This window comes from Narcine bancroftii, chromosome 5 (genome assembly GCF_036971445.1).
Source record: "Narcine bancroftii isolate sNarBan1 chromosome 5, sNarBan1.hap1, whole genome shotgun sequence".
Lineage (NCBI taxonomy): Eukaryota > Metazoa > Chordata > Chondrichthyes > Torpediniformes > Narcinidae > Narcine > Narcine bancroftii.
The window spans coordinates 48,744,079-48,759,350 of NC_091473.1; the positions used below are offsets into that span (position 1 = coordinate 48,744,079).

The window sequence follows — 15,272 nt, forward strand, 5'->3', positions numbered from 1 at the left end:
AATCTGCTTCTCTTTCTTGCGTTTCAATATTGGCGAGGACTAGTGGCGATTTTGTGTGTGCATTTACAGGGCAAAGAGAACTCACATGTCTTTTTATGGACAGAATCCAATGTTGAATAATTCCTACCTATCTCTCACTTGTCCCACACCACCAACATGACCAAGCGGCTAGTGACTACCCTTGCCTCACCCTCACCCCTGCACACACACCAGCTGCATTCTCCAACTACCATCTTGTCCTCCAACAAACCACACCCCCAAATCATGAACTGTGGGAGTGGGCTTCAGATGTTAAATTCTAGCTTCCATTGATGGTATAACCCCACCATGGCCAGCCAGTGGATGAGCTTCAGCCCCAGACTCCTCCTTCAGTCGTGAACTCCCTACCCCAACCACTTTGGGACCTGTTCCTGTGGGCAGAAACATCTAACTTCCAGCCCTCCACAAACTTCCATCCTGCCAGTTCACCCAGGGATAAGATCCCACGGTCTCTGCTCCAGTCGGGGAATTCTTTGCAGTCCCTTGGAGACAAGACCATCCTCTGGTCCAACCTCACTGATGATCGCTTGGGGTAAAGAAGGAGGCAGCAGCTTTAGATTTGCAAGGGATTTGGGTATTTCGCAGTTCTGAGTGTGGATCATTCTGGGCCCATACAGGGTTCATCTCCTGCACTGCACAGAGCTTGGGGATATCCAAAGATGATAGATGGAAATGCAGCTCAGACCACATCAAATCCTTAGATCAGTATAATCCCACTCCTGTCTCCAGGAATACCAGAATCCTCTCCCCATGCTCTCCTCTTCTCCCCCACGCTCTCCTCTTCTTTCCCCACACTCTCCTCTTCTTTCCCCACACTCTCCTCTTCTTCCCCCACGCTCTCCTCTTCCACTCTCTCTGAACCTCACTATTTACTCTCTCCCTCTCCTCCTTCCTCTCATTTTTCTCTTTCATCCTCTCTCCCCTCACCACATTAGGACCTGATAAATTGACCAGACTAAGGCAAGTTCCTGAGGAAGTTGGTTATGCTGAGAGCATGACCTAACTCTCTACAGCTCTGAGGAAATGGACAGAGGGAAAAGGTTGTATGGACCTGGAGAAATTGCTCTGTAACTATTCTCTTACAGTGATGCAGCCTCCAATCTCCTGACATTTCTGAGGCACGTGAGACCACAGTAGTGCAAGTGACTGGCCCTGCTCCGATCCACTGATCTTCCAGTGTTGCTGTGCAGTTTGCATGCCACACCCAGCCGTGACTGCATGGGGTTTCCTCCCCTATCCCAAGGTTTGGTGGGTTAATTGCTTGATGCAAATTGGTTCCAGTGTGTAAGTGGGAGAGAATATGAAGGGAGATGATGGGATGTGGGAGATTAAAATGGAGTTGTTGTAAACAGGTGCCTGATGGTTGGTACTAACCCAATTGGCCAAAAGGCCTCCTTCCATGCTGCATGACTGTGACATCTGGAGGCTCTGACCAAGTGCTGGCATCAGAATGGATGAGTACAATGGCCACCATGGAGACAGTGGGCTGAAAGGCCTGTTTCTACACAGCATGACTGGGAAACCAGCATAGGTACACTCACTGTGATGTTCATCATGTTTGATGAGCTGGGATCTATGGCCTGGATACTGTCACAAAATCATAGAACAAGACAGCACAGAAACAGGCCCTTTGACCCATCTAGTCCTGCCTGTCTGGTCCCATGGACCTGCTCTCTCCATATCCCTCAATACCCTCTCATCCATGTACACATCCAAATTTTACTTGAAGTCAAAATCGAACCTGCATTTGTTTCACATTCTCATCACTGATGTTACTCCCAGTGTTTCCTTTAAACATTTCACTTTTCACTCTTAACCCATATCTTTGAGTTCTTACAAAGAATACAAAACATACAACATTACAACATAGTACAGGCCCTTCAGCCCATGATGTTCTATTGACCTATACAAACTTACTCAACAATCTAAATGTTCCTTACCTCATACCCATAATCTACAAATTTCCTTGCATCTATGTGTCTAAATATTTTAAGTGTCCCTATTATACTGTGAATCAAAGAACTTTTCTGAACTTACACACAAATTACATACACATGCACTTAGAATTAGAGAGGATTAAGTTAGGTTAGTTAAGTCAATAATGATAAGTTAAAGTGTGATTCTGTTTTCAAGTTTAAAGATAATTAAAAGCAACTTTTGTTTAAGTAACCATTTGTCTTTGTGAATATCTATTGCTGCTGGATTTTGGGGTCCTCTGGGCTCATAACAAGATGCCCTCTAGTACTTCTCTCACCTAATCTCAGTGGAAGAAAGTCTGCTTGTGTTTACTCCATATATACCTATCATAAATCTGTAAACCTCTTTTCAAATCTCCAATGATCCAGGGAATAACCTTTCCTTGTAACTCAATTCCTCAAGTCCCTGCAGCCTCCTTGTAAATCTTCTCTGTGCTCTTTCAATCTCATTGATATATTTCTGACCCCCTCCGGCTGTGAGCTCCAGCTCAGCCCGGGTCGGTGAAGGAAGAGGGGGAGAAAACTGTACTTACATGTTGTGCAGGACACACCAGCCGCAGTGCGGATCCCGGGAGCCCAGGCACACTTCGCAGCTCTTGTACTGTGCGCAGCTCTCCACAGGCACACGGTTCACCTGCATGTATAAAAAACACACTGGTCATTGTTAGCCCAAAACACCCTTCATAGTCAGCCCTGTCACTGTGGCCCCACCTCTGTTGGAATCTCGCTGGCCCCTCCTCACCCCCCCCCCCACCCATTGTCTCACTCCTGCACGATGGAACAAATGGCCAAGGAAGCAATCAATGGGCAGGATCCCATATGGCCCTCAGCCTGTGTAAAACGAGTGTCGTGCCTCACCAACCTCCTCTGATTCAATGCCTCTCATTGGATGGAGGGAAGATCTCTCCCCTGACAGAACAACTTTTGGAACAGGACCCCAGTTTGTGGACAAGAAGTCTGTCTTTAGTCTGCAAGACTTGGAACACTACAGCACAGAAACAGACCCTTTGGCCCATCTAGTCCATGTCAAACTACTACCTAGTCTCATTGACTTGCACCCAGATCATATCCCTCCACATCTCTCCCATCCATGTATCTGTTCAAATTTTTCTAAAATGTCAAAATTAAGCCTGCATTCATATCTATACCCCTCAGAATTTTGTATACATCTATTAAACCTCCCCTCCTTCTCAGATGCTTCATGGAATAAAATCCTAACCTGCTTAATCTTTCCCTGCAACTCAGTTTCTCAAGTCCTAGCAACATCTTTGTGAATATTCTCAGCACTCTTTCGATCATACTGATTGCAGCTCTATCCTCAGACTCCCACCACCCAGCCTTGCCCTCTTTACTCTGCTACCATCAGGAAAAGGGTGCAGGAGACTAAGGACAGCCATTCAATGGCACAAGGACAGCTTCTTCCCCGCTGCCATCAGATTCCTGAATAATCAATGGACCAAAGACACTGCCTTATATTTCATGCATTATTTTTTTTTACAGTAATGTTGGAAGATATTGTAATATGAACGTTTGCTCTATGATCTTTCTTGAAGAGCAGAATTAGGCCATTCAACCCTTCGAATCTACTCCACCACTCAAATCGTGGCTGACGTATTTTACCTCTCAGCCCCATTCTCTTGCCTTCTCCCCCTTGAAACCTTCCCTAATCAAGAACCTATCAACCAACATATTATAAATAAAATATTAAAAAAGAACCTATCAACCTCCGCTTTAAATATACCTAATGACTTGGCCTCCAACAGATGGCTGTAGCAACAGATTCACCAACCTCCAGCTGAAGTAACTACTCATTTAGCCATTCCATTGTGCTGCCCACAAATCCCAATCCTCACTTTCCCCAAAATTCTACTCCCCCACCCTGCAAATTATTTTCCCTTCCTGCACCTCTTCGGTTCCTGACAGGAAGTCTCAATTAAATCTGATGAAGGGCTCCGGCCCTAAATGTTGCTGCCTTTGACTTCCCATGGATGATGTGTTTCTCCAGCACCTTTCTGCACTGCACTGACCCCACCACCTGCAGATTATTCTATCCACCTCCATTTAGCTGGAGATGCTGAAATCTTGAATGAACTGCAGAAAGCTGGGGGACCTCAGAGGGTCAAGTAGTATCCACGGAGAGAAATAAACACTCAAGTGTTTCGGGTCGTTACCCTTGCTCAACATCTGCCTTAGGTGCTCTGTTCATTGGTTGAAGAGGAAAGTTGATGGGAGCAAAGGAGGAGGCAGGGACCTTGGGACTGTGTTGTGAGGAAGCAGTCAACATTTTCTGATTACCAGCCTTAAGGACCTGAACTGGAAGGAGATGCGGTGGGGACTGTGTTACCCACAGTCCTTTTATTTTGCTATTTAACGGTACAGAGTTGTAGAAAGCCCTTCCGACCCATGCAGCCCATGCCACTCAATCAACCTGCCAACACTACATTTTTGGAGGGTGGGAGGTTGGGTAGGCTGGGTATTTATTCTTCAGAGTGTAGGAGACTGAGGAGTAACTGTATAGAGGTTAATAAAATCACGAGGGGCACAGATAAGGTGAATTTTTTTTTCTTGAGGATAGATGATTCCAGAACTAGAAGTTTAAGGTGAGAGATGAGAGATTTAAAAGGGACCTGAGGGGCAAACTTTTCACTCAGTAGATGATCCCTATATGGAAGGAGCTACCAGAGGAACCTGTAGAAGCAGGTACAATTACAGCATTCAAAGAGCATTTGGATAGATATGTGTATAGGAAGGACTTTGAAGGATATAGGTAAATACAGGCAAATGGAAACATCCAGAGTGCTACCTTGTTCGGCATGGACAAGTTCGGCTGAAGGACATGTTCCATGCTAATGTGATGCTGTGCTCTTGGACAAATATTTTCTGTACTCAAAGTGTAAGACCACAGAATCAGAGAGTGAAGACTGCTTTACGATGAGAAAATTGATGCTCTGCAGAGGAAAAGGACAGAATAAATGATTCACTCCGATTAATTTGATGTTAGCATGGGTGAAAAGACCTCCAGATTTCAATTCAAGATCGAAACAAACACAGAGACGGTAACAATGCCACAACAGGCAGGCACCAATTCCAGTACTGCCAGTCTCTAGAGGAGCTATTTTAAAATGCGGCAATCACTCTCAAAAAGATGTTTTTTTCTTCTTTTCTAAAAAGCTGAAGCGTCTCCAGTTTGTTGCTACAATCAGTGACTCCACAATGGATGGATATCATTTGATGGGAAACATCTGGCATGTTGATGATTATACTGAGGAGTAGTTCAATGAAGCTTTGAGCTTCCCTTATATCCAAAACATTGAGTGTTAGGGTCCCAAGTCTGGTGGAGAAATATTGTCTTGCTGAATATTCACTTTCGGACACAATCAGACAAGGCCTCACATGAGCAAACAAAAAACTGATGGTGGAAACCTGAAGGCTGAGCACTTCTTCCCACAGATGCTGCCTAACCTGCTGAGTTCCTCCAATTACTTTGTTTCCTCAAGACTCCAGCATTCACAGTCTGTGGTTCTCTCAAATCAACCATCTCCTTGAATCTGTTTGCAACCCATTTCTAATGCAGTTTTAAAAAAATTATCCTTAATGTAATTAAGACTGCTAATTTTCTATGTTGATCAAAAAAATTGAAAATACGTTTAAATACAAAATTAATCAGAATTACACATTGTGTTCCATCGGCTATTCAGTGTCCCGGGATAGGAATTGCTGTTCACATTTGACCATTTCTAACTGGGACACTGAACACATTCACACTTGGAAGGAGCCATCCCAGGGTTAGGATTGTTCTACCTTCTACCGGTGATGTCATGATGCATCGAGTAATGGTGAACCTGCCCTAAATCTTGATCTTATATTTGAAAAAAATTAATCATGCCTAATCATTGCATAATTAAGCTTTATGTACACCACAGTATGAGCCCTTCAACCCTTGTTGTTGTTGTGCTGGCCTATATAAACCTTTAGAAGGGACCGTGGGAAAGTGCTAGCAATAAATAGCAAAGTGGACAATTTTTAAACAGCGAGGGAAAGTTGGTAGTGCTATCACGCACAATTTATAAAGACCGTGGAAAAAAATTCGATGGTGGACCTGACTTCCCAGAATGCCATGCAGCAGAGAGAGGGCTGTTTGCACGGCTGCATGCATGGAGCACTTATGAAGGGGTTTCCTCTGCCGCATGGGATTCTGGGAAGTCAGATTCACCATCAATTTGTTTCACAGTCTTTATAAATTGGGCACTATAGTGCTACGAAATTTCCCACCCATTTAAAAATTGTCCGCTGTTACTATTCATTTCCTCTCTGTCTCTCTCTCTCTCTCTCTCTCCCCCTTCTGCTGCAACTTGCCCTCAGCAAAGTTTATACCTTAATTTTAATCTTTTCTCTCTTCACATTCCTGCACTCATGCAAAAACTGGGATAATTTCTATCCCAGAGTGCAATTGCCTGTTCTACACTTGTCTAATTGAAACGCTGCCGTGTGCAGACATCAGGGATTGTACTTGGGGTCGAGGCAGTTTATCTCCAGCATGAGATGACATCATTTCACACTGGCATTCAGACATTTTTCATTCCACAATTGACCCTTTTTAGTCCAATTGACCATTAATTCCTGGGACCACTTGCAAATGTGAAAAGGACTACACCGTCAACTTATCAAGCTAAATAACTGGAAATATCTTTAAAATACCATGTGGAGGTTATTGGTGAATTGTACTCAACAGTAAATTTAAGTAAAATATACTCGGAAAGTTTTTTAATGAATCAATTTATGAAGTTGCACAGAAAGATAGACAATAGACAATAGGAGCTGGAGTAGGCCCTTCGGCCCGTCGAGCCAGCACCGCCATTTTACAGATCATGGCTGATCACTACCATCAGTACCCCTTTCCAGCCTTATCCCCATAACGCTTAACTCCTTTGCCCACTAGAGTCTTATCTAACTCTCTTTTGAACATAATCAGCGAATCTGCCTCTACCACCCTCTGTGGCAGAGCATTCCACAGATTCACACTTCTCTGGGTAAAAAAATGTTTTCTCATCTACGTCCTAAAGGGCCTACCCTGTATTCTTAAACTATGCCCTCTAGTCCTCGTCTCCCCCATCATTGGGAACAAGTAATCCGACTTCACCTTGTCTATCCCCCTGATAATTTTGTATACCTCAATCATGTCCCCCCTCATTCTTCTAAACTCCATCGGATACAAGTCCAGTTTTTCTAGCCTTTCAGCATATGTCAACCCCGCCATCCCTGGAACTAACCTTGTAAATCTGCGCTGCACACCCTCTATAGCTAGTATGTCCTTCCTCAAAATTGGAGACCAGAACTGGACGCAATACTCCAGGTGGGGTCTCACCAGGGCCCTGTACAACTGCAGAAGGGCGTCTCTGTTCCTATACTCCAATCCCCTCTTTATGAAAGCCAACATGCCATTAGCCTTCTTCACAGCTTTCTGAACCTGCATGCTAGTCTTCAGTGACCAGTGAACAAGTACTCCCAGATCCATTTGCTCCTCCCCACTCCCTAGCTTGTCTCCATTTAAATAATACTCAGCTTTCCTATTATTGCCCCCAAAATGGATAACCTCACATTGAGATTGAGTTTAATGATGAGTTTGAAGAGAATTAGCTTTATTAGGAATTCACTGCTGAGTGAATTTTATACTTAAAATCCCATCATTTGCTGCACAACTCTGGCCAACTTCAGGCCAGTGAGTCATAATGTTGTAGCAAAGTTGAACGGAGAGTCCAGGTCACATACTGATAGATGACTTTCAGCGCCCCAAAGAAAAGGCCATGCTTCTTCTCACATCTCCCTTCCTTGTTCGAGCGTCCACAGCGCAACAGCGCACTTGGGTCGGTGCCCCATTCATACTCACTGATGCTGGATGAATTGAGTGCAAAAGCCAAGACCTCCTGATTCAGCTGTGTGAGGTGTGGCCACATATAGTTCTGGTCTCCCAGCTATAGGAAGGATATCAATATATTGGAAGGGATGCAAAGGAGATTAAACAGGATGTTACTGTAACTGGAGGGCTTGAGCTATAGAGAGGTTGCACAGGCTGCGTCTTTATTCCCAGGAGTGCTGAAGGGTGACCTTATTGAGGTGCTTGAAATCATGGGGGGCTTGGATTAAGTGAATGCTCACAGTCTGTTTCCCAGGGTAGATGATTCTAGAACAAGAGAGCATAGGTTTGAGAGGAGTGTTTGAAGAGCAACTTAAGGAGCAACTTTTTCACTCAGAAGGTGCTCCGTCTCAGGAATGAGCTACAGAAGCAGGCACAATTGCCACATTCAAAAGACATTTGAACTGGTAATATGGATAGAAAAGGTTTAGAAGGATATAAACCATAAACAGGCAAATGGGACTAGCCCAGGATGCCCACTTAGTCAGGATGGACATGTCGGGCCAAATGATCTGTTCCCTGCAGTGTGACTCTGCGACTCCTTCTATTCACAATCTTTACTCCCCTCTCCAATTTTCTTTGTCAGCTATACAGCATGGAACCCAGTCCTTTGGCTCAGATGACCAAGATGCCCAAGGTCATGTGTTTGGCCCTTGTCCCTCCTAACTTTTTGTATCCATGTGCCTGTCCAAACAGCATGATTGTACCTGCCTCTACCACCTTGCTCAGCATTTCCATCATCTCCACGTGGAAAACCTGCACCTCAGATCCACTGTGTATTTGGATTTTCACAAGGTGAATAAACCTTCCCTTTTCCCCTTCCTCCCACTGGGATGATGGGTGAGCATTTCACACTGTGACTCTGAGCATCTGTCTGTTGAAGCTGCTCCCTGTCCATCTTTCGCTTCTCACCCTAAATCTATGCCCTCTAGATATCGACTCTCTAACCCTGGGAAAAGATTGTGAACATCCACCTTATCTGAGCCCCTTCTGATTTTACAAGGTCATGCCTCAGCCCCCTTCACTGCAGTGAAAAGTCTCACCCATCTCCCGTTCTCCCCTTCCCACTTTCCCTTTCTTCCCATCTCCCCCACCACTCTATTTCCCCTTCTTCCTCTTGTGCAATCCATCACCTCCTCCTCTCCTTCCCTTCCCAGTCCTTTTTCTCCAACTCCTCAAACTCCTGCCCTTTTCCCCAGTATATCACTTCTTCCCCACCCTCCTTTCCCCCATTCTGTTCCTCCTCGTGCCCTTTACTCCACCCTGATGCCTCTGCCCTCTTTTCCTCCCTATTCCTTTCCCCCAAATCCCCCTCTGCCCTCCTCCAACCTCTCCCTCACTCATGCCACTCCACCCACCCCACCCTGCAGTCCCTCACTATCTCAGTCCCCATCACAGCAGCCAGGACACAGTATTACAGCATCATGTTCCCAGACTAGCTCCAGCTACAGACATCTTCCAGCAAACTCTTAAACCAAGACACTTAAACAGGCAATGGCCTCAAGAGGCAGATGTTCAGTGTCATGGAGCTGGGAGTAATTGCTGGCACTTGCACTATTCATTTGCCTACCATTCGTGCCAGCAAAGGGAGATGGGAAGGAGGTTTATTGAACTTGTAAAAATTTAAACACCTCAAAATATCTCTGGCGCTAATTGAATTTATTATTTCTGTATAAAATCATCAGCAAGGACAGTTTAAAGAGCAGGAAAATTGCAGCCGTTTGTTGACAGGGCAAGGTCTCACACTGAAACACAGAAATGCGGCAAGAACCTCAACGGAGGCTGAAATGGTTTCAGAGGCAGGTGCTTGGGATCGCGTGTTGGATCCACGTAATCAGAATCTGGCTGGAACCAGCACTATGCCCCGTGAAGTGAGAGTGGTCCGGGTGATCCAAGGCTGTAGCAGAATCAATGGATTCTCAGTGAGGTATCGAAGAGGGGTGAAGAGTAGGAGGTTTATAACATCATGAGGGACTTGGAGTTGGGATATCTACAAGTTCAAGCTTATTGTCGTCTGACTATATTGTTCATATACTTCTTGACCACAGTGCACACTGATATACACACAATATATTTCTCACACAGCCCATAATAATCACATACATCCATAGAAATATAATATAAAATAAATATGTTTAAATATTCTGGAATAATTTAATCAGTTTCATTTATAAGAGAGCGAAGTTTACACAATACCATCCAATGATCTTGCAGTCTGTGGGCAGAAGCTATTTAAAACAAAATGCTGGAGGGTCCCGTAGCATCTATAGGAGATAAAGATATATTACCGATGTTTTGGGTCTGAGTTCTTCCTCAAGTAATTCTGTGTTTTGACTACAATCACAGTATCTGTAGACTTTTGTGTTTCACTCAAGTCATAAGCTATTTCCAGCCTGGCAGACCTGACTTTGATGCTCCTGTCTGCACTTCCTTTCCAATGGTAGTGGGTCAAAGATGCTGTGTCCTGACGGAAAGGGTCCTGAATAATTCTTTGAGCCCCATCTAAACAATGCTGCCAGAGAACGTTGACAACACAGGTAAGGGAGAACTCATGATTTTTCTCAGCTATTTCAATAATGCTCTGTATTGACTTCCGGTCCAATGCTACCATAACACACAAAGATGCAATGACATACAACTCAAGAGCATAGATTTAAAATGAGAGGGAAAAGATTTAAAAGGGTCCTGAGGGACAACTCTGTCACGCAGAGGGTAATGAGTACACGCAATGAGTTGCCAGAGGAAGCTGTAGAGGTGGGACATTTGGGCAGCTATGTGGAGAAGAAAGGTTGAAAGTGTTACAGGCTGAAGGAAGCCTTGGATGGACAAGTTGATGGGCATTGACAAGTAGGAACTATTTTGAGCTGTAAACCTTTATGAATGCATGATTCAAGGCTTAAGGTAAAAGATGAAGAGGGAATGTGTTGAAGAAATTTCTGGCAGAGGTGAGTGTAGGCCACCTGAAACATACACCCTCGGGAGTGTGGAAGCCATTTTAAAAGGAAACTGGAGAAGCATTTGAGAAAGTGATACTATGGAGCCTGTGAGTACAACCAAATGGATGACTGTACCAAGCACCTGACATGGGCACATGGGCTGAGCGGTCTTCTGTTGTGCAATTTCACACATCAGCTGAAGATTGTACATACTCCACGGAGCTGAAGCTTCAAACTGAGAGAGTTTTATGATTTACTTCAAGCTGAGTGTGTATGTGCCTGGTTGCCTCTTGGTTGATAAGACTGCTGGCCCTAGACCAACCCTCGACCCTCTCCCCCATCATCTATGCTCTTTTCCTCTTCTACCCTCCCACTAATGTATAACCTCTTACCTGTTAACCTGTATTCACCCACCTGCCCCTTCCTCCCTCCCTCCTCCCCTCCCCACCATCTTTTTATTCAACCACCTGTCTGTTTTTGTTTATACCTTGGCAAAGTGCCCAATCCACAACATTGGTTACCCTTGATTTACTTTTCAGGCGGCGTGAGTTTGTGTATGGTCCTAGAGCAACACCAGAACACAGGACAATAGGAGTGGAAGGAGGCCATTTGGCCTCTCCAACCTGTCCCGCCATCCAATGTATTCTATTCTGTTCCATCTATTCTCAAACCCTCTTCTGTGCCAGTTCCCTTAACCCCTCGATATTTCAATCTATCTCCTTCTTAAATATATCTCATGATCCAGCCTCCAGCATTCTGAGATTCACCATACTCTGAGAGAAGAAATCTCTACACACATTGGTTTTAAATGATTGTCTCCTTTATTCAGTAGCAATGTCTTGTGTTTACATCTCTCCCACTGATGAAAACATCTCAATATCAACTCTGTCATGGCCCTTTAATATCCCAGGTATTCCAATAAAGATCACTCTTATTCTTTCAAATTCTATGGAATACAGACCCAACTCCCCAGCTTCTCCTGATGGGACAAATCTCGAATGCCAGGAATTAGCCTGGTGAACCTCCTTTGGACAGCCTCCAATACTACCATATCTTTTGTTCAGCAAGGGGACCAGTATTGCAGGTGTGAACTCACCAACACCTGTTCTTAAATTCAGACCAACGTGCCATCTTCCTCTGCATCAGTTGTTGGGCCTTCTGTGGTTCATGTGCTAGAACATCTGAATCCCCCTGAACTTCATTCACTTGCAGTCCATCTCCAATGGACAGCAATCTGCCATTTTTTCCTCTTATCAAACCCGAAAACCTCACACATCCCCACATTATATTCTATTTGCCAGGTTTTCATCTAATCACTTAATCTGTCTGTGTCCAGTCTCACAGCAGAATCACCTGTCCCTCCAATTTCGGTGTATTATCACTAAAGACCCACTGGCTCAGAGTGACCAGTGCATACTGACCGGTAGAGACTGATGTTTGGAGATGACCATTAGAGACTCATTGGCACATACTGAGCAGACTGGTTGTCAGAGTCTGGCCATACCAACTGGCCGGTGAATAACATATTTAAGTTGCTTCTATGAACTATATCATCTGTGGATCACTGTATCAGGATCTCTGGTCCTCACCAATCCAACGGTGTCATCACCACACTGCTTGGTGCCCCGTACGTCCATTCCCTATTATACTGTCCACTCCAGATTATTAAATAACCTAAACGTAAACCCAGATAATGAACTCATATAGCCCCCCCCCCCCCCACTGCATGTTTTTCACGGCTTGGTAGGTGATACTCACACTCTTGTCCGTCATGGTGTAGAGGTACTGGTAATCAGGGCTGAAGACCAGGTCACGGAGTATGGGGCTCCCCTCCACAATGGTCACGTTCTCGTACAGCATCGGACCTCCTGAGCCGGTAACCACTGAGTCAACCAAAACCTAGGGCAAAGGCATAGGAATCCTACCATTAGAGCAACCAGAATGCAACCGCGGGGAAAGTTAGAGGCCATCTTCAGTGGTGCGCAGGAGTTGCAAGTCTATGTTAAATGGTGCCAGGCCAGAAGATACAGATGCTCCCAGACACCCGTCTCTCCTTGACACAATTCACTTGAAAACATGGTTCAGGTGCAACAAGCAAATAAACATACAAATATGGCCAACAGAAGGCCATTCAGCCCGTCGTTCCGACGCAACCATTCAATATTGAACAGAGAATCTTACAGCACAGGACATGTATTCCCTTCTAAACAATCTAAAACTTCCCTAGCTCACTCACATAACTCTATTTTTCTTGCAACCATGTGCCTATTTAAAAGTCTTTTGAATGTCTCCATTGTATCAGCCTCCACCACCAACCCTAGCAAAGCATTCCAGGCACCCATCACTCCATGTGAAAAAACTTAACCCTGATGTCTCCCATAAACCTTTCTCCCTTCATCGTGTGCAGTTGTCCTTTGGTAATTTCTGGCTGTCCACCTTATCTATGCCTCTCATAATCTTGAAGACCTCTATTAAGTTACCTCTTAGCCGTCTTCACTCCAAGATGGAAACCCCTAGCTCTGCTAACTTTGTGACTCATAAGACGTGCTCTCCAATCCAGGCAGCATCCTGGTACATTTCTTCTGCACCCTCTCCAAAGCTTCCCACGTTGTTCCTGTAATACGACTGATCGTGCGACCTCAGTACCCTACTCAGTACCATGAAGTTGAGGTATGTAGGGGAAACCTCTTCACTCAGAGAGTGGCGAGAGTGTGGAATGAGCTGCCAGCTGAAGTGGTGAATCAGGCTCAATTTTGACAATTAAAAATTCAAATATGTTACATGGATGGAAGAGGTATGAAGGGATATAATCCAGGTGCAAGTCTATGGGACTATGCAAAATCCCATTGATCTGCACATGGACCATACCGGTACCAATCGGATGGGCCAAAGGGCATTTTTATGTGCTGTAGTGTTCCGTGGTTCTAGTCACTGGCCCCTATACCCTAACTACCACATCCAACTCCCTTATTAATATGTCTAACAAACTGGTCTCACAATATTCTGTGGCAGGGCATTCTCAATGACAAACATTCCACAGAGTATGTTTATTATTAAGGTGCATTTTTAAAGGATTTAAGTACAATAGTGAAGAATTGTTTTAGTGAGATCGCACCTGGAATGTTGTGCACAGTTCCCATCACTTGGCAGGAAAGAAAACATACTAACCATATAGAGAGGTGGGGGCAAGAAAGATTCAACATCAGATGAGGCCAGCCAAGCACTCACTCGAGTTTAGAAGAATGAGCAATGATCTCATTAATAGTTACAACATTTTATGGGGCTCAACCTGCTGGACACAGAGAGTGCTTTTCTCCAGGATGAGGAGCCTACACAGCCAGTACATCAAACCGTTGGAAGGGGTGCAGAGGAGATTCACCAGGATTTGTTATTTTATTTTTAAATTTAGAGATACAACACAGTAATAGGCCCTTCCAGCCCACGTGACCCATTAAGCTACTGAACCCATACGTCTTTCGAACGTGGGAGGAAACCAAAGCACCCAAAGGGCACCCACACAGACACAGGAAAAACATAGAAACTCGTGCCGATTCCAACTGGAGTCAGTGGTGCTGTAATAGCATCTTGTTAACTACTACACAAACTCTGCCACCCTAAATATTACCAAGACTAGAGGGTTTGAGTTCTAGGGAGAGGTTGCGCAGGCTGGGTTTTATTTCCTGGAGTGCAGGAGGCTGAGGAGGGGGACCTTATAGAGGTTTATAAAATCAAGAGGGGCGTGGATAAAGTGAATGCTCAGTCTTCCCCCCTCCCCCCACGGTAAGACAATTCTAGGTTAAAGTGAGAGGGGAGAGATTTAAGAGGGACCCAAGGGGAATCTTTTTCATTCAGAGGGTGCCCCAAATCTGGAACAAGCTGCCAGAGGAAGCTGTAGAAATGGGTACAATTCTGACATTAAAAGGCATTTGGAGAGATCTATGGATAGGAAAGTTTAGAACATTAGTGGTTTTCAAACTGCCACCCCTTAAACTCACATACCACCTTAAGTAATCCCAATGCCAAAGGTGCTCTGTGATTAGTAAGGAATTGTTTAAGGTAGTATGTGATTGGAAAGAAAATGTTTGAAAACCACTGTTTTAATTGTACCTAATTGGCATGCTGGAGAAAATCAGCAGGTCACGCAGCATCCAGAGGAAGTAAAGGTAATTAACCAACATTTCAGGCCCAAGCCCTTCATCAAGTACATATCACCTGTGGATAATTTGTCTCCCAAGGTGGAGACAGAGAGATGGTGAAACGAGACATGTGTTTATACTATACCTTTTAAGGCTGTCTAATACCTGGACACTTCCTGCACACATGAACCAGACTTGCAACTCCAGCCCTGAGGCAGCACCTTGACGGAGGGGAATTAGAGGAGAATACGGACCTTTACGACAGGTATGC

General features: G+C 44.7%; 1 protein-coding gene across 8 annotated transcripts in view; it reads right to left on the minus strand.

The window, feature by feature from the left end:
- The window catches only part of LOC138763359 (plexin-A1-like), a 339,669-nt gene that overhangs the window by 190,460 nt on the left and 133,937 nt on the right, over nt 1-15,272 (minus strand). For all 8 annotated transcript variants that reach the window (XM_069937350.1, XM_069937352.1, XM_069937351.1 and 5 more), the window contains 2 exons: nt 12,624-12,764; nt 2,549-2,649 (listed from right to left, as the gene is read on the minus strand). In XM_069937350.1, the coding sequence (XP_069793451.1) occupies nt 2,549-2,649; nt 12,624-12,764 (242 nt within the window). The remainder of the gene's footprint in view (nt 1-2,548; nt 2,650-12,623; nt 12,765-15,272) is intronic.